Genomic DNA, 20,070 nt, shown 5'->3' on the forward strand with positions numbered 1-20,070 from the left:
CCAAATCAGCTGGAGGGCCAATTTTGGCCATGCCTGATCTAAGTCAACCTTAAAGGTGACTGACCCAGTATCTATTCTACTGGAATTCAGTGGATTTCTTACCTCAAAGCTGGTGTGTGCTTCCCGCCCCCTACAAATCTCCCAAAACTGTAAAGATTGCCCTCACAAGAAAACCACTGCAGCTACTCTGAAACCTGACAGTATGCATCCCCTTAGGCTACCCTGGCTACAATTTTCACCCAATTCTTTCAAAAAATTAGAAAGTTATAGACCAGGCATCCCCAAACTGCGGCCCTCCAGATGTTTTGGCCTACAACTCCCATGATCCCTAGCTAACAGGACCAGTGGTCGGGGAAGATGGGAATTGTAGTCCAAAACATCTGGAGGGCCGAAGTTTGGAGATGCCTGTTATAGACTGTTCCTTTATTGCTTCTGTGAAATTTTGTCAACTAGCCGCAGAACCTGGTGTGGTAGAGCAGTCTGTGATTTGTATTCTGTTATTGACAAAACTAGATAATATTGAGCAGTAGTTTGAGAAAACAAAAGGGGGTTGCATCATGAACTGTGTGTGCTTACACAAAGATAATTATTGTAGTGTGGATGGGAGGATTCAGGTAAGAAGACTAAAATGTAACCATCCCAACCATCCCTTCTAAGAGATGATAAACACAACTTAGTTCCTAAAAAACCCAATCATTACCAAACTAAAATTCTCTTTTTCTTAGTAAAAGTGATGTGTTTCTGCATTGCTTCTTAATGGTACAATAATAGTTTCAGTTTCCTTGAAAATAAACTGATGATCATTTTGCAAAGGATGCCTGTAGTGTCAAACTCTTTCCTGCCAGTTGCCATTTAGACTCTCCTGTCTGCCACCCTGCTCAGGTTTCACTTGCTTTCAGTGTTGAACACTGAACACCGAAACAAGAACAGTTAAAATCTGAAGGGAGAAATGGCATGCTAGCCCAGTCAGCTGTGTTTTTTCCCTTTAATTCAGTTCAGTCAATATTTGTATTTGAGTCTTGAACGGAGAAAAATTAATTTATGTAGCAAAGTAAAGCAGATGGACCACATTAGGTATAATCCCAACCCTCTACCAAGTCTTGAAAGTGAGTGGCAATCATAGCAAATCTGTTCTGTAAAAAACATCCGCCCAGCAGCTGTGTTTCCTTCCTGTTTACTTTTCCTTTCATCCCCTATTTCTTTACTCTTATTTCTCCATTTCAGTCCAGCTGTAAATCATTTTTATCACATAGTTCTGCAGATGACCCACTAACTGTACACATTATGGAAACGTAGAAGCTTTTTGCTCCCTTTTGGTTTCTGTCCTTTGCAAAATCTGAGCATAATTATTTTCTAGAGGGTGGTGTAAGGCCTTGTTTGGGCTGGCTATGAATGAACAATCAATATGCCAAAATATTTTAAGTTTATGTTGACACACATGTTTAATGGTGGTTTCATCCATTAGAAACTTAAGTCAGAAGCCAGGTTAGAAATTGAAATAATAACTACACTATCATTGAGGGAATTTATACCCCGCTCTTTGACTCTAAGCAGCCTAGGGCAGTAAAGAGATACGACAGTTTAAAAGCAAAAGCATTCTAGTATTCTGACCTCATGGGTGCCTATTGTTTTCTCCAGCTTTAGTGACCCATATAGAGCCTGTTTGGGGTCTTTCTAAAACCTCAGCATTTGAAATGATCAGTCTTAGAAAACAAAGCGGCGAAGAGTTCTGTTTTCCTTCAAATATCAGAAAATACAAAAAGCAATTAACAGAGCAATCCTATCCTCTAGTTATGCCTGCTTGGTAGGGTAAGATTGTTCGTAAGAACATAAGAAGAGCCTGCTGGATCAGCCCAATGACCCATCTAGTCTAGCATCCCATTCTCACAGTGCCATATCAGATGCCTGTGGGAAACCTGCAAGCAGGATTCGAGCACAATTGCACTTCCTCTCGTGTTTCTAGCAACTAGTATTCAGAAACATTACTGCCTCCAACTGTGGAGGCAAAGGCTAGCCATCATGGTTAGTAGCCTCCAATAGCCCTCTCCATGAATTTGTCCAATCTTCTTTTAAAATCATCTAGGTTGGTGGTCATCACTGCCTACTGTAGGAGCAAGTTCCATAATTCAGTTTTGTGTCCACTGCTAAATCACCTCATCCAATAGAACACAATGCAATGCCAACAGAAAAACATACATAACTTAGTGAACTCAGGCTGCAATCCTGTGCAGTCGTATTGGGGAGTAAGCCCTTTTGAGTTCAGTAGGACTTTCTTCTGCATAAACATGCATAGGAATGCGCTAAAAATACATTCAGTATAACAATACAATCGTACAATTTGGCAGGACCAAAATACCATTTACATTGTAAATCTAAAATATCTCCTACACAGCTCATAGCATTATTGCCCTCTAAACACTTTCAGTGTTCTGCAAAAGTAGACACTCTCCTGGTAACTTGAATACTTGAGTTAACTTGAAGATGTTCATTCAGATGTCATGGGAAATGAGGGAGAGTACAGTGGTACCTCGGGTTGCAAACACTTCAGGTTACAAACTCCGCTAACCCAGAAATAGTACCTCAGGTTAAGAACTTTGCTTCAGGATGGGAACAGAAATTGTGCTCCAGCATCACGGCAACAGCAGGAGGCCCCATTAGCTAAAGTGGTGCTTCAGGTTAAGAACAGTTTCAGGTTAAGAACGGACCTCTGGAACGAATTAAGTTCTTAACCAGAGGTACCACTGTAAAGGGAAACGTTTGAGCGTGACACTTGTTTTTGGCTCAATAAACCAGTTTATGTATCCAGAATTGTTTTGCCAGAACCAGCCCATTCTGCCACATTTTACTCCATTTTGTAAAGCTCAAAGCTCAATTTCTGTTTCACCACAAATATCCAGTAAAATATCTTGCCCTCTCTTGCTCAGTTCTCTATATCAGTTTTGGGGACAGGGAAGAGCTAAATGTACACTGACATTCTTACAGGGGGAGGGGACACAAAATAAGTTTAGTAAACTTAATATTACTACTGGACATCATAGTGCTTCCCCTTCAGTTAGGAAATTCCCAGTATTTGTGGTTAGAAAACCGTATCTCGTCTCCTTTACAGCAAGAAAGCTGCATGTGTTCCCCTATAGATCCTGATCCAGCATAAGGGGCATTGTCACCTGAGAATGGAGGGTGGAGAGGGAGGCATCAGGTCCTATGAATTAACAGATACTTCTGTTACCTCTCAGTACTCGGATACTGCACTGAGTATGTAGATAATGTCCCAACATTAATAAGGCAAAGACTTTTTGGTGACCTGTATGTGAGGTAATGTCTGAGGAAAAATTCCTGGGAAAACATTCATGGGAACATTCACAGAAGTAATAAGGGGGTAATATGGAGAAAGACATTTGTGGGAAATATTTCATTGCAATTTATCACTTTCTGGGATTTCTCTCTAAGAGTGGATCCAATCCCTATTTACTCAGAGAACTGTAATGCATTGTTTCCCTCATGTGAGTGAAGCCTGTACTCCAGTTCCATTATTTCTTGTGGGTGGTGGATTCTAGTGCATGCCCAGATGCAAGTTGTTATGCAATAGCTTTCCCATTCATTTAAATTGATAGATAAGTCATGGGGCACTGGGTTCAGTTACACAACTTGAAAACATCTGCAGTTGCCTTGGAAATGATTGGTAGAAAAGGATTAGCCTGTGTGGAATGAGCTCATTTTAAAGACTAAAGACATTTGGAGCTTTCAAACCTTGGCCTAGTAGCTATAGTATTCTCAGTCTCATAGAAGATCATGACTACCTCACAAGCTCTCACACTCTCTTCCTCATATTTCCTTCTCTTGTGAATTACTCCTCCCTTCCCAAAGCTAACTGTGGTTTGCCATTGTGACTTCCAGTATTAATGATGAATTTGGCTAGCTCCAAACAAGAGTTTGTCAACCTATTTCGGACCATGATTCTAAGAAGGGCTGCTTTTCCAAAGGCTGCCATCAAGCCAGCCCTTGAGTCCATCTATAGCTCCTTCTTCCCCATTCTTGTAGAGAGAAGCAGTTAATTTCTCCACCTGCTTAGCACCTACTTTGCCTCTGTCTTCACCCAAAAGGAAAGCAGTGCCCAACATGTTGATAATAATAGAATAAAAGATGCAAGGAGGGAGCTACAGCCCAAGATAGGAAAAGAGGTGGTAAGGAAACAACTAGCTGAATTTAAATGAATTTAAATCTCCAGGGCCTTATGTGTTGCATTCAATGGTAGTAAAGGAGCTTGTGGATGTAATCTTAGAGTCTCTGTCAGTAAGAGCCTCAACCAGAGCCAAGGCCTTTTCAACATTGGCTCCAGCCTGGTGGAACGCTCTGTCTCCTGAGACCAGGGCCCTGCGGGATTTGATTTCTTTCCGCAGGGCCTGTAAGACAGCGTTGTTCCGCTGGCCTTAGGCCTGGAATCAACTTGATCCCTCCCCCTTTTCCTTTTTTCTGATGAGGATGCATTTTAATTTTAATGTTGTATTTAATCTTGTTTTTAAGCTGTATTTTAATTAATTGTTTTATATTTGGTGTTAGCCACCCTGAGCCCAGTCCTGGCTGGGGAGGGCAGGGTATAAATTATTATTATTATTATTATTATTATTATTATTATTATTATTATTATTAATCTTTGAGAATTCTTGGAGAACAGGTGAGCTCCCTGCAGACAGAAGGCAGGCAACTGTTCCCATCTTCAAAAAGGGGACAAAAGGGGGTTGGGTGGCCATCTGTAATGGATGCTTTGGTTGCATAGCAGGGGGTTGCGACTAAATGACCCTTAGGGTCCCTTCCAACTCTACAATTCTATGATTCTACTGTTCTGAATTCTGTACTCATTGCCCTGTACTGCTGTGCTGGAACCTCTTGTACCTCCCAAGTATAAAATAGAATCCATCCGTGTTAATAAAACTTGATACTGGAACATTTCCTGTCTTGGCAGAGGAAAACATGTAGCATTTGGTAACACCACAGTGCTCTAAGTATTATAATAACCAGTATTGACACAGAAAGCATATGGCCTTATGTTACATATTGGGTCAAGTACATCTAATGTTAGTCATCCTTTCCTGTTTATAAATTACCCATCCCTTAAAAGAGAAAATAATTGTGGTGTTGCATAAGAAAAAAGCTATTTCTCTTAAGAAACAACAGTTGTAATAAACAAAGACCGCTTGTATGAGTTTTTTTGGTGGATATTACATTATGTTGTGAGACAGGATTCTAGGTTATGGGATGTTGGTTTAATCATATTCTTCCCAAACACAAATACTTGAAAGCTAATGCCCGTTCTGCTACAGTTAATGCCCATTTTGAAGTGCTCGGGACTGCTACTGACTAAGCTGTTTGAGTAATAAATCCTGGGGTGCATTGACATATGGGTAAAGCATATTAGATTTTATTATTATTATTAAACCAGTCACTAGGTTAGACAGTATATTTTGAAAATGAAATGGTAGGGTCACAACTGCAATCCTTTGCAGCCTTACAGGATGGGAGTGGGAATAGAAAGATCAGTTTACATAGAAACTATTTCTATTGTTTTTTTCAACCCTGCTGTATTTTTAACTCTGAAGCTCTAATTCCACTTGCAACAAAGTGAAGTCGAGCTAATCCACAGTATTTACATTTTGAACAAAAGCTCACATTCAAAAAAATAATACTCAGATTTGAATGGTTTAAACAATTTTTTTTAAAAAAAATCCTTCCAGTAGCACCTTAGAGACCAACTAAGTTTGTCATTGGTATGAACTTCCGTGTGCATGCACACTTCTTCAGATACCAAGACCAACACCTGTAACTTGAATGGTTTAAGTTACTTTTGTCCTGCTCAGGGCAGTCTCGAGCAGGTCGCGCGCCCTGGCGCTGAGGGGCAGAGATTGCTCCGGCGCCCCCGCCCTCGCAGGGCGCAGCATGGCTTCCACGCAGCTTTGCCGCGCAGCGCCCAGCCTACTGGCCCGGCACCCTAGCACCCCATGCCACCGGGACTCTACATAGAGCCGGCCCTGGTCCTGCTTATTATATTTCATTTTAATGTTTGTTTCATTTTACTTTGGGCCCCTCCTTATGAGAAAAAAAAGAGACTAATAAATGCAATTAATAATAATCAGGTGAAAAAGCGCATGTTGTGTGCTTAAGTGAATGAATAAACAAAAAAGTTGAAGTATGATTCCGTTCCCATCCCCCAGCCACTGTTGCCTGAGTTATTGAGATAATTCAGAAGTGCATGCATCGTTTGTGTCATGTATATTTTGCCAATTTAAACACAGAAACCTTTGTATCTAAGTTAATGTCTGAACATTGTTAGAATTAGAATGTAGACAGTCAATACATTATAGAAAAGGGCAGGAACATTGTCAGGAGGCGTCCCAGGTGGCTTGAGCCCTGGAAGTGTCTGGATTAGGTTCCAGGGTAACGTTTGAAAATTCTTCCATTGACAAAAATGTGGTCTAAGAAAGAGTGGGTCACCTGAGAAATATGACCTTAATATATTGATGGAGGAATAGGCATGTTTGAGAGCTGGACCTACCATTAAATAAAGTCACTGGTTTTCATTGTCTATCTTTGCCAAGAGTGAGAGAGGTAGCAGCTACGTCTGCAACAAACTTTGGGTTTTGTAGGTTTCCACTGACACAGGTTTTGCTGAGACTGCGCTGTAAGAGAGAGAGAGTGTGTGTATGTGTATAATCTGCCTTTTTCAAGCATGAAAATTTATTTGCTTCTGTGGATATTGCTTACCTCTGGAGAATCAAATTTATTCACTAGTACTTCCAAGAACTTATTAATTGAAGTGTGGTCTATAAATCCATTAAATAAAACAAATAATGACTCTGCTGAATAATTATTTGAAAATGTGACAGTCATGATGATGAGTGGGTATTTTCTGTGATGTCCTGGTATCTGAAGAAGCTCTTTTTCTCTGAAACTGTCTATATTTATAGGTCCAAGCACAAGTCCGCCATGCAAAACTGAACTTTGACAAACTGAAAACTGATGTTTGTCAAAAAGTGGATCTTCTCGGAGCAAGCCGCTGTAATCTTCTGTCTCATGTGCTCACAACATACCAGGTAAAAGAAAGTATCCACTAAACCAGAACTTCTGCTTAATAGTGATACCCACCTGCCTTTATGTAACAGTCCAATCAAGTTTTCCTCCCCATAAGGCTAAGGTTGGGTATATGAGCAGGAAATCTTAAGTGTCAGTCAACATGCAAGTGTTAACTTTCATTGGTTCTTTCCATTACAGACAACCCTACTTCACTTTTGGGAAAAAACATCTCATACCATGGCAGCTATTCATGAAAGTTTCAAAGGGTATCAGCCATATGAATTCATGATGCTAAAGGTAAGACATATATAGTGGTTTGTTCCTTTTTATAGAACTTTTTTACACTGAGGAGTGTTCATCAATTTCTATATACCGTAAGTGCAGCTAGTCCACACACACACACACACACACACACACTGCTAGTAGGCACTTCTAACATGTATTAAGAAGAATGTTAAAATGTATGTTGTAATCCCATACATTTGGGTTAACCCATAATGTTGGGTTGGTATGCATGTAATTCTAAACCAGGGATCCCCAAACTAAGGCCCGGGGGCCGGATGCGGCCTAATCGCCTTCTCAATCCGGCCCGCGGACGGTCCGGGAATGCATCTCTGGGTTATTTGTGGGGCATAGGAATTTGTTCATTTAAAAAAAAAATACAGTCCGGCCCCCCACAAGCTCCAAGAGACAGTGGACCGGCCCCCTGCTGAAAAAGTTTGCTGACCCCTGTTCTAAACCATGGTTTGGTGCTCTGTAAACAGTCTTCAGTCACCTAGAGCAAAGCATCTGCCTCATCCCCTCTCCCCACCCCTGCGTGGCCAGGCAAGGAATTCTGTCAAGTTCAGAAGAATCTCTGCTCAGTGCTATATGCAAACCAGGAATTTGGGTTTAAAACAAACACTGTTTAGTTAAATAAACCAGCTGCACAATCCATATCACATCTAGTTTGGCCTTGAACTTTGTTACAAAGCAGATATTTGAAGCTAAGCAGGTATGTAAGTTTGGTCAGTAAGTCCAACACAATAGCCACTACAGCATACTCATACTAGTGAAGCTTGCTTATAAGTGTGCTCTCCTGTTATCAGAAATGAGCATATGGGAAATTTATCTTTTGGAATGCCTTGCCTTCCTAATGCAGAATAAGCATGTTCTTAGTTTCGTTAAATAATTATTTGCACAGACCACGCTGCAGCTGTCCAAATTAGTTAAGTGTGTCAGTTTTCTAGCATCTGAGTACAACTTGGTGAAGGTTAGGCTTTTTAAGTTCAACGGGTTTACTTTTCAGTTTTCTATTTTAGTTAATAATATAATTAATAAATCAACAATTTTATGAACTATCATTTATTCATGCTAAAGTGTTATCTCCAGAAAAAGAGACTCTGCCCTTGGGAATGTGTCTGGAAATAATACATTGCTTTAGCAGCGGGAGTTCTTCTCTCTTCGCTAAACTCTGGTAATGAACGATCTGATAAAAATTGTTTTCTTAGCTTCAGGGTATATTGTGGAAGTAATGTAATTGCAGCTGTGTTTCCTGATAGTTGTATTTGTGTTTAAAAGAATATTTTTAATGCACTAACAAGTCCAAGAATTTTGTTGCTTGGGGGTAACCAGGGGAGTTTGTTCAAGCTTTTAGGATTCATTCTGTTTATTGTTAGGAGAGTGCTGGTTCCTCTTGACTCCTTTTTTGTTTAACAATTAACATTTTACGTTTTGAAATATGCTGAATAGAAAACAAGGCCTCATGAGGGCTTGGTGAGACTCCTGTCAGTGTAGACAAGAACTGAGCTAGGTGGGCCAGTCTGACTCAGTATTAAGGCTGCTTCCTGTGTTCCTACTTGAACTCCTGTTTTGCTACCTCAACTACCATTTTACCAACCAGAATCTATGCCCTTGAAAATGGCCCTTCTGAATATTGTTCTAAAATGTCTTAAGAAAACAGAAACATTAAAACTTGTGAATCTATTTCTGGGTTTTATGTCCATTCATATGTTTTCTTAAGGATAGTTCCATTTGGGTGATGTTAGATTGATGTAAGAGCACAAGGTTATTGGGTGATATTATTTAGTCCTGAACTATGCTGCTGCTGTTACTGATCTAAGTGGTATAACTGGTATCTGGGTCAATCAATCAAATACCTTTATTGGCATCACAGTATAAAACATTTCAAGTAACTGGAATAATTAAAAAGACAAGGGTGAAGCTATCAAGGGTTATAAGGTCACACTATGGTTGTGTGCATTTGGATATTCTGCTACAGTCAGTGCCTTGGATGGAGACCACTGTGACGCCACTACCCCCAGATATAAGAAAAGCATACAAATTCTTTAATGAAATATATTCTTTCAAAATCAGTCAGTGGTCTTGATCAAGTGACTATTTCAGATGTGGAAATAACTCTACAAAATTAGTAGCTCGCAGAAATGTTTCCTAGCCTGTTTTTACACACACATTGTTACTCATTGTCACCTTAAAAAAACCCTACCAACTCTCATAAATCGTCTGGAGGCAATTTCTTAGTCTCTAAAGGTGACCGGGCCTAGACTATGTGTAAATAATGACCTTGTAAAAATATTCATCTTATATAAATTGCTCTTTTTGCAAGCTTAAATCTAGGTTCAACTAAGCAATAAGGGTTTTGCTATCGCCTCTTATGTTAATTTACCTGCTTGAGGAATATATGCATCTCCTGGGCTTCTAATTCATGTAAATATTTATATAAAAGCATATTGTGACGGGAGGGAGAAATGAAATTGCCTGTTTGTTAACTGGAAACACCTAAAAATACCAGAGGTAACCTAAGTACAAACAGCTGTTTTCAGATCAGCATTACATTGGCAGGACTTTGCAACGCCTTCACTAATGAATCAGTTTGTTTAGCTTTGGGACCAGCAAAGGAGCTAAGATAAGACGGAATATTTTCCACTTGGCACACTGTTTCAAATTAAGAACCTTGTGGTAGATAATTTGAGAATATGTGAAGAAAATCTGGTTGCGCCCCACTTGGTTTATTGTGTGCCCTAGTATTTCGAAAGATGGGTAGATAATTTAATTTAAAAAAATACTTGTTTTTGCTGTTTGCAACTTGTATTTGCATAAAACAACATTCTACCTACAGAGCAGGATGACAACATGTTAGTCAAATATCTTTAAAATGCTATTATCAGAATCATAGACTCATCAGATCATAGAATTGCAGAGTTGGGAGGGACCTCGAGGGTCGTCTAGTCCAGCGTTTCTCAACCGCTGTTCCGTGGCACACTAGTGTGCCGCGAGACGCTGGCTGGTGTGCCACGACGTGCGGCGACGAGAAGGGCGATTTGCATTGTCACGTGCCTGGCGGCCGCCAATAAGCAACACTGGCCCGCCGGAAAGCAATATTTGGCAAGTGTTTCTTACAGTCATAATTATAATATAGGGCGTCAAAGAGTTAAAATTTTTAACTTTTTTAATGGTGGTGTGCCTCGTGATTTTTTTCATGGAACAAGTGTACCGTGGCCCAAAAAAGGTTGAGAAACACTGGTCTAGTCCAATCCCTTGCAATGCAGGAATCCTGCCCACAGGTGTCTCTGGTGGGTTCGAACTACCAACCTTCCAGTTAATAGCCCAATGCATCACTTTCCCTAGCTCAGAATGCAGACCACGCAACAGCAAATACTGTAGCATTAAATAGCAAACTTTTTAAAAAACAAAAATAATTTATTTTAAGTGGGCAGAGCACTGAAAATGAAGTTGTAAACTTGTAAGTGCAATGTGCAATCTTTTGGCAGCCTGAAAAATGCATGTTTATAATGAGGTTAAGAGTCTGATTCTTGGAACAGCATTTTATTATACCTTTTATTATAAATCCCACAGCTTGCAAAACTACGCAACACGCTTCTTTCTTTTGAAATAGATTAACTTGTGTTAGTCTGTTGCAGCAGTCATGTGACTCCTTAAAGCAGAGCTTTCCAAACTTTTCATGTTGGTGACACACTTTTTAGACAAAATGCATCATTTTGCAACACAGTTTTTCAGTTTCACTAGCAAACCAGAGATTAAACTAACTAAGAGATACAGACACTTATCACGCAACACACGTACACACTGCAGCTGACACACTAACGTGTCGCAACACACAGTTTGCAAAGCTCTGGCTTAAAGACTGTGGAAGGAATTCTGCTAGAGCCATTACACTCATGGAAGAGCTTTGGATCCTGTGAATGCCTCTACTAATGGACAAAAAGGGAGGCGATTTTTGCCAGTTTACCCCTGTAGAAGCCAATGTCACACAAAAAATGAATCCAGATAGTTGGGGGACCCTTCAGAACATCTGGATGCTTCAGGAGGAAGGATAAACTGGCAAAAACAAAAAACAAACCACCCCACCCTCCCCTCTTCTTCCATTCATAGAGACCTCTGCTGGATCAAAAGTGCTTCTTATGAGCACAAGGCCACCAAATGAATTTCCTCCCTAACAAACTAATTGTGGCATGCATTTTAATAAAATTCACTTAGTGGTGGTACTAGAACTGAATGATGCATCATATCTCCATGGTCCTGATGCCCCTAGGGTGGGGAGATGACTGCAGCCCATCAGCAACAGTTGCCCAAAACATCTTTTCTTCACCTCCTTTCATTCCTTCACACACACACACACACACACACACACACACACACACACCATTTTTTAAAATAGTGGGCATGATGTGGAACAACCCTTCAGAACCACCTTGGTTTCTCAGAGTGCTGAGCCTCTGGGCTCATGAAGGGACTGTGAGAATTTAAGGTGATGGGTACAACTGTCTGGAGCTTTGTTCTGTCTTTGGAAAAGGAAAGACATAATCACTATTGCCACTGTCACATGACCTGAAAGGAGGAGAAAAAGAGAAAACCAAATGGAAGGTTGCATGAGCAGGCAGAAAAGAACAAGCCACTGTTGCTTTCTTCAGCTTTATTTCACAAAGATTGGTCGGTATGCTGGAACTCAGCAACCTCCATAAAAATGTTTTGAAGAAAGCAACAGCTACCCTCTCTTTCCTCCCTTTCTTCCTGCATGCTGCGTGGTAAGCCAGGTTTCTTTATCCCATACTTAGCTAAAAGAAGGGGAAATGGGCCAGTTTTTCCACAAACTCTCCAGGAAGGGGACAAATGGGTCCTTTTTTCTTTCTATTTACAAAGTAAAGAAAGGGGGATCTTGTTCCTTGAGCTCCTTCTTCCGTTCACTTATCAGGCGGCAGAAAGAAGGAGCTTGGTGGAGGAGAGATGTGTGTGAGAGGGAGAGAACATGCGCAGGCTGGGAGGTGGGCTCCCATAGAGCATTTTGTCCAGGTCCTTGAGCCCATTTCTTTTCTTTCTTTTCTTCCCCCCTTTATTTATTGATTTCCCCAAAGATTCCCCCAAAATACATGATACCCAAGTGAAAGCCATTGGTGTTCCTACATAGTAGTCTTCTCATTTGTAGCATAGTTGAATCACAGATGGGAACAAGACAAGATCAAGCTTGTTGTGGTATTTTAAGAGACGTTCTACAGATTATTCATAAGAACCTTATATATCAAAGCTGCCCTTTGCCTCTGTTGCCGAATATTAACAGTATTTTTTAATGCATATAAGGCACGATGGGTCATCTCCGCCTGTTTGCCACGGTGTATATTTAGCTTTTCTTTTGAAAAGAATCTCTATTACATTTGAATCAAATTTATCGAACTACCTGCCTGTTTTCCATTCTGTTTCCATTTAAGCTATTTTTCATTGAATTTCAATTGCTGGCCTCTTAATGTTTCAAGAGCTCTCATTTTTCCTGTTTAGATAGAAGTCATTTCCATCACTGTGAAACTGTTTTAATGCAACTTTGGATAAGTTTTCAGCATTCCTTCTTGTTGTCTTTCTATATTCTTTTTCATACGTTGATTGGTGGGTGACCCAGAGCTTACAAGAGCCTGTAAATAAACTAACGGAGAGTGAAGAAAAAGAGGAGGAATTGCGGCTGGAGAATGCCAGATTGGAAGATGATCAGCAGAATCAGTAAGCCATACAATAAGAATCTGTTGGAACAAAATAATACTGTGGATAACAATGGGCTTTCAGATTAATTTTAGCTCTGCAGTTTGGAAAATGCACAGTTTCCCCCAATCCCAAAGTGTATGAGTACCCCAAACAGAAGAGACAGACATTGGGGTGGAGGTGGAAGCTTCTCTGAGTTTGCCAGGAAATCACCTCATTAAAAAAAAACTGGTTGAAGTGAATGGAAGAACCTTTCTACACCCATTCCTTCTTATGATCTTTTTGTCCCCCTAGCTGAATATCTTATTTTCTTTTTTCCCCTTGTAATATTTTTCCCTACAGACAACACATTTGAAAAAAATATTTTGCAGGCATGCAAAATACACATTGTCTTTTGCCTTCCATGCATACGTTTCATGAGTTTCCCTACAGGTGCCCTTTTGCATTGGGAAAGTATTACATTGCATAGATATTAATTACATTACATTAGTCCACCTATCTGCTGTGCCTGGGCTTTGCTCCTGAATGCTGCCACTTTCCCTTTTTTGCTCCTCCTCACTGAGATACTGTGGGTCAGTGAAGAAGCAAGCATCTTAGGTATATCATACAGAAGATATAAGCACATCTCTCTCTCTATACTTTGCCTCCTCATCACTTCTCCTATTGCACACATGAATTGGAACATATCCATTGCTCACTTTGAGCACTGATTAGCTTTTGTAATCTATACAGGGTTTGGCAAGTGATCCAGTACAGCGGCAAGTACGCTGTAAGAATATACCCTGAGAACTAAGCCTGGTGGGATTCTAGTTACTGGTGTCAAGAGGCACTATACAGATAGGCTGTATCTTAATCTTTGGTAGTTTGGCTGATGGGGACATGTGAAAAGGAGAAAGAGATGTGATCCTTCTTCTATGGAAACATCCAGAATCAGCGAGGAGGGTATGAGCCTTGCTGTAATCACACGGCCAGCTGTTTAGAATATTCAAGGTTAAGGGAAGGCTAGTTGTTGATTCATTGAAGAGCAGCTTTCAGTGTTTGTCATTAGACCTCACTTCGTTGGTTTTTTAGTTTCTCCAAAATGTTTTTTGTTCACGGGGGAGATGCTTTTAAGTAGCAGTGTGACATAGATTAGATAGTTTTGCTTTGTGTCTTTCTAATTTTGGATATTTAAATGAGGGGTGGGAACCTTTGGCCTTCCAGATGCTTTTGGACCACAGTTTCCAGTGTTCCTGACCTTTGGTCACACTGACCTGGGCTGATGGAAGTTGGGAGTCTGGCAACATCTGGAGGGCATCAGATTCTACATTACTGGTTTGGAAGCTTGAGAACACCCACTGCTGAGTCACTTTTCTAGCTAGCCGTTTTCACAACACCTATTGTGTTCCAAGGGAAGCAGGTTAAGACTCTTCTTCACAGTTCATGTAAATGTCTTACTTAACAGTATACAAGGAATTCTGAAAGGCCGCTGTGAAGAAAATTCCCACATGGAGCCTCTTCCTAAATATAGAGACTTCACATCAGCAAAGCACTTCTAACAAGCATGAGGAACACAAAAAAACACATAAATGTGTTGACGGATGTTAACTTCCTTTTCAGCCTGACTAAGTGGCTCAGAAATTCATGTTTTGTTCTTCTTTTTTCTTCCCTCTTCTGACCTGCTTTGCACCAGAGCTTTATTTCTAAAAGCTTCTGCTACTCATTTTGGCCTGTGTTCCTCTTGCACACCTAAAGACGCAACTGACATGTCCTCAGCACTGGGCTCAAGGTTCAGATAAAATCACAGAGTGACAGCAGGCAGAGTAATAGCAATGATCCCTGCTAAGCCAGTACACGTCAGTTGCCATGTAATCAGTCCTCTTGCTTATTCAGTGGTTCTGCTGGCCGCTCCACACTGTATCAGAGAGAGTAGTTACTCTTGTCCTCCAGACAAGATACATTGAGTATCTTCTGCTCTCCTTAAATCTTTAGAAGAAAACAAAATAAACTAAGTTCTAAATCTCAAAAGCAAGGATAGCCAGCATGGTGCCCCATGGATGTTGCTAGCAGCATCCATTGTTCCTAACCATTGGCTGTGCCTGCTGAGCCTGATTTGGAGTCCAACTTCTGGAAGGTACCACATTGACTTCCCTTGCTTGTGAGAGTCTCCAGTGAGACTGCTTTAAAATGCTGTTTTGCATTAGTTAGAAAATGAGAAAGAAGTGAACACGGCCATAGTGAAATCACCAGGGCCACAGAGAGCTAGGGGAGATGGGAAAATTTTAATTTAGACAAGGTCCCCAAACTCATTTTGATTCAGTCCCCCCTGCAGCTTGTTCTGTCCTTCTGACCATTACATTTAGAAGGATTATTCCTCATGTCACTGTACCTTTACCGCCTGAAATGCCAACATATTTTTGTGTGTTTCTGAAAACACCTTGGAATTTGTGTGTTTCTGGATACACCTTGTATCCCGACTTGGTCCATAAAAACTGAAAGGGGGCAGAGACAGTTGTAACTTTTTGCCATTATTTTCCTCAATAACATGCTACACCACAGCATAAACTAAGTTCTCATTTTTTTACCTTCCAATTTAAGGTTGATTTCATTAGATGAGGACAGCCACACCAAGGAATCAACCAGCTCAGGTATTTTCTCTTATTATGCCTTTCAAACGTCGAGCCGGCTTAAAAGTGTCTCATTCATCCTAATAGATGCTATGTGCCAGTTTGTTCCTGCAAGCTACTTTAGTGTATATAACATTTGTCTCAGTCAGGGTTTTCTTATCCTAGCTCTAAAAATCTGACGCATGTGAAATCAATTAAGAGCAGAGATCTAAGAATAGAGATTTTATTTAACAACTCTAAAGGCACCTTGGAAAATAAATATCATGGAGTGTAGGCTTCCATATCCTTCTACTTGCTGCCATAACTTTGAGTGACCTCCAGCCTTTTCTCTATAACACAACACTCACTGTGATAGAACTATTGCCTGTATGGTGGTACTGTCACCCTCACCTCTTTCCAGAAAAAAATAGATTGGGGCCACTGCTAAATTAGTTGCGTTGCTCTGCTGTGCTTATCCAAACACACCAGACTTTTTACCTTCCCTGCTTCCCCTGTATGCTTTTTGTGTGGTGGAGCTGGGCTTGGTTGAGGTTTTAACTTGTTCCAGGTGAGGGCCTAAAAGCAAGGTTACCAAACATTGTCAAAAGTATTTTAATTCAGCTGGATTTATGGATAATTAACTGGAGCAAAAACATAATCTATTTCTAATTGTAGGCAGCCTGGCCGGCGGGGTGGGGAATCAGCATTTTTGAAATAATTTCATTGTAAACCAATTACCTAACCTGGAACAGATGCACCTCACTATCAAAATCACACTGCAGCTGCAGATTGAGGGGAGACTTTGACATCATCAAATATACTTTGAAGAGCAATATGGGATTTTATCTGTAGGTAACAAAAGTAGGAACCCAGCCCTTTCTCTGTTATTGGCAGTATGTTCTTAATTGTGCAATATTCTGTCTTGTGCTGGTGATTAGCTTAGCTGGGAGGATGGCCAAGTAAGGAAGATTAGAATGCTGATATTTATCACTTCCTTAAATGATTAAATTTGGTAAATGGTTGACCATATTTGGAACTGATTCAGTGGCCTTTCCTGAAGTGGCACCCATTAGGTACACTAGACCTAGATCATGGTGTTTTTGTGAAGTGAGTTTTGCTTTGGAAAGACATTGTGTAATTATTCAGTGGTAGTCATGCTCAGAGTTGACCCGTTGAAATGAATGGACTCAAGCTACTTAAGTCCATTGATTTCATTGGGTTCATTCTGAGCATGACTACTGTTTAATACAACCTACTGAATTAAAGGAGACCCTTTAAGAACCGCAAATAGTTTTGTCCGGTAGTAGGCTACAAAGTACTGAAAAGAGAGAGAGTGGTGTGTGTAAGAGAGTATATTTGGTATATAAATATAGTGTGTGTGTGTGTTTCTGGAGATTTTTAAGACACCACCAGTAAATAATTTATCTGGGATAGTTTCAGGTTAAATGTGAAATCCTAACTATGCAAGTTAACAGTGCAAAGAGTGTCAGACTAGAAAACCTTTGAAGCACATTCCATGTTAAAAGCACTTTAGGTTCTGATTCTAACCTAGAAAATATTTTGGTTACAGCAGAAGAAACTAAGGACATCCTGAGTACTTTTGGGGAGAGCTTCAACCACAGAGAGAATTCAGGTATGTCTCCTAGACATGGAGTGCAGCCCTTTACATGCCTACTCAGAAGTAAGTTGCATTGAGTTCAGTGAGACTTGCTGACAAATTGCATAGGATTGCTGCCTAAAGAAAACGGTATAACTGCAAGTATGAAACGTACATATAAGAGCCTATAGCTCAATAACTTTCCCTTATGTTTTGCCATTTTTAGGAGCCATAGATGACTTATTAGACTTGAAACCTGAGGAAAATGGTATGTAATCTTTTTGTCTGACTGTTTTATCAGTTCTGCAAAGGGGCACCAAACATAGTATTCTCTTCTTTTTATTTGGCGATCACTCGTAGCAGAGTAAAATTGTCTTACATGAACACGGTCTTAACAGTGAGTCCGTAAGTTTTTCGATGTGATCATCCACTTTGGGCACTTAAGGGTTGTAGAAGAACATTCACCTCAATTTGTGAACCTTTTAGTATATTGATGTAGAAAAGTATCTCCTTCTGAACTGACAGTGATAGTAATAGAGTGTGTTTGTCAGTTTCCTTGATTTGAAATGCTGTTGTAAGCAACAACTATTCTTCCACTGCATTTTTCAGCCAGGCAAAATTTGGCAGCTATGCTTCAGTGGTCCATAGCAACTCTGGTTTTTTTTTGGGGGGGGGGACAGATGTGTGCACCATAGTACATTCATCCTGGCAATAATTATATGGGTGGTATTCAGCCAGGTTTTATTCAAAGTAAAAAGTAACATGACTAAATCCATTAATTTCAACAGGTTTGCTCTGAGTAAAACATACCTATTCTTGTACATTTCCCCCCCCCTTTTTTTTTTGCCTCTGAAGCTAGATTCCCACATTTGGTTGCAACATGCTGAAGTTATCACATCATTTCTGATTCTGATTGTTTCAGCACAACTCCCACACATGGGGGTGGCTAGTATTTACCGTGTAAGGGAATCTATTAGCTCACAAGTTTTTCCCAGCAGTAGCTGCCTTTACACAGATACTTCTTCATTAAAAAAAATAACCATTATGTGTAATGTATGAAGCAGAACCATCTTGTATTGACTCTTGCAACCACATTAGAAGTGGCTGTGAATTGAGCTTGGCTTGGCTAACCACTAAAGTGGTAAACATACAGCAATGCCACATGAAGGAATAAATCTATATCAAAAGAAGGTAAAAAGCAGACTGTGTTCTGTTAGAATTTTCTTTCTTCAATACTGTGATGGCAAAGGACAATTTATGAAAATAAGGGATAGATTTACTGTTGGAAAAAGGAAGCGGCAAGGAAATGATGAACACAAGGCAAAGAACAGAAGGGAAGAGAAGGGAGAAGTAACAGCAGTGCAAATAGTTTATTGATAAGAGCCATGTTGGCGCTTCTTTAATAAGAACTCTGTTCTTAGTGAGTACACAGCTACAGTTTTTAGAACACAGAGAAATGGTTTATGTCTATTATACATGACTTCTTTGTGAAATACCAGCAGTATATGATGGCTGCATCAAATAGACTTGTTCTTTGCTATATTTCTGTTAGATTTTTAAAATAATAATAATAATAATAATAATAATCTTTATCATCATTATTATTTGCTATTGTGGTAGATGTAATTTCTAGCATAGCAGAGGAATGGTTAAATGTTACTACCGGTATTAGAACCATGTCTTCAATATATGTTGTAACTTCATGATTCTCTGCTAGATCTGGAAATTCCAGGAAGCAAAACAGGCTCTCTCGAACACATTAAAACACTATGTAATATATCAGGGCAGAGAAGTCAAAATAAAGAGGAGTCTTACAACATAAGATGTGCCTTGCACCAAGGAGACAAGAGTTGCAGTGTTTTATGTCACATTTATCAAGAATGTTTTGCCACTTCTAGACCAATAAGAGAGCCTTTTGGCACAATTGATTTTCTTTGAGCCACATGGGTCAGCTGTGGCTTGTGAAGTGAAACATCAGTGATGTCACCCACTTGTAACATGAGATTTACCATGACTGAGGACTGCTTATATTTCCTGTATTGAGACTTTCTTGCTGTAGTGAACTGCTAACCACAAATCCTGCTTTCTTTGAGAGAGAGGAGGGTGGTGCTAATTTTTTAAATGCCTAATTCATTCCAAACTTGGTATGCTAGAATGCAACTTTTGACTGCCATTTTTTATGCAGCTGGAAACGCACACTGAATTATACCAGTATAATTGACTACTTATAATATTGGGCTTTCTTGACAAGTAAATGTGTAACTGCAAAGGGGATTGAAGATGTAAATGGAAAGTTCAGCCCTCAAAATTGTCAGGCATCGTGCAGGTTAAAGCTGCTGTTTTCTTTCATCCGAGTTGATTTTATTCATGGTTTGTAGGTGTTTTTTATTCTCCCAAATGGTGTTGACTCATAGGGGACAGAGTTGACTTTAAAAATTGCCTATCTTCTCCTCTTTTCACGCCCCCAATAACTTCACTCTATGTGGTTGTGCTCTTTGAAAGAAGACTCAATCACTTTTGGGTAAGACCTACTTAATGTATAGACGAAAGATTCTTTCATCTATACATTTCTAATATGCCCAACTCATTACAAGAAAGTATTTATCTTTGCTGTGTTGTGTGTGGATAATTTAAGTTCACAGAAGGTTACTTGGCCAACTGAGGCTTTTATTAGAGAAAGCTGCCTATTGTACATACTTTAGGTAAGCTACTGAGCTCCACAGTGATGAAGCAATGACCCAGGTGGCTCTGTGGGTTAAACCACTGAGCCTAGGGCTTGCTGATCACAAGGTCAGCGGTTCGAATCCCTGTGACGGGGTGAGCTCCCGTTGCTCGGTC

The 20,070-nt window shown here is 40.0% G+C and overlaps 1 protein-coding gene across 21 annotated transcripts in view; it reads left to right on the forward strand.

Annotated features, from left to right (window-relative positions):
- The window catches only part of ICA1 (islet cell autoantigen 1), a 61,917-nt gene that overhangs the window by 30,879 nt on the left and 10,968 nt on the right, over positions 1 to 20,070 (forward strand). For 14 of the 21 annotated variants that reach the window (XM_035129085.3, XM_035129082.3, XM_035129091.3 and 11 more), the window contains exons 7-12: positions 6,960 to 7,085; positions 7,264 to 7,362; positions 12,974 to 13,071; positions 15,628 to 15,677; positions 17,206 to 17,268; positions 17,459 to 17,500. In XM_035129085.3, coding sequence (XP_034984976.3) covers positions 6,960 to 7,085; positions 7,264 to 7,362; positions 12,974 to 13,071; positions 15,628 to 15,677; positions 17,206 to 17,268; positions 17,459 to 17,500 — 478 coding nt within the window. The remainder of the gene's footprint in view (positions 1 to 6,959; positions 7,086 to 7,263; positions 7,363 to 12,973; positions 13,072 to 15,627; positions 15,678 to 17,205; positions 17,269 to 17,458; positions 17,501 to 20,070) is intronic. The other 7 variants (XM_035129092.3, XM_088653569.1, XM_088653566.1 and 4 more) reach the window with 1 other exon arrangement.

This window comes from Zootoca vivipara, chromosome 11 (genome assembly GCF_965207765.1).
Source record: "Zootoca vivipara chromosome 11, rZooViv2.hap1.1, whole genome shotgun sequence".
In the NCBI taxonomy this organism is placed as follows: domain Eukaryota; kingdom Metazoa; phylum Chordata; class Lepidosauria; order Squamata; family Lacertidae; genus Zootoca; species Zootoca vivipara.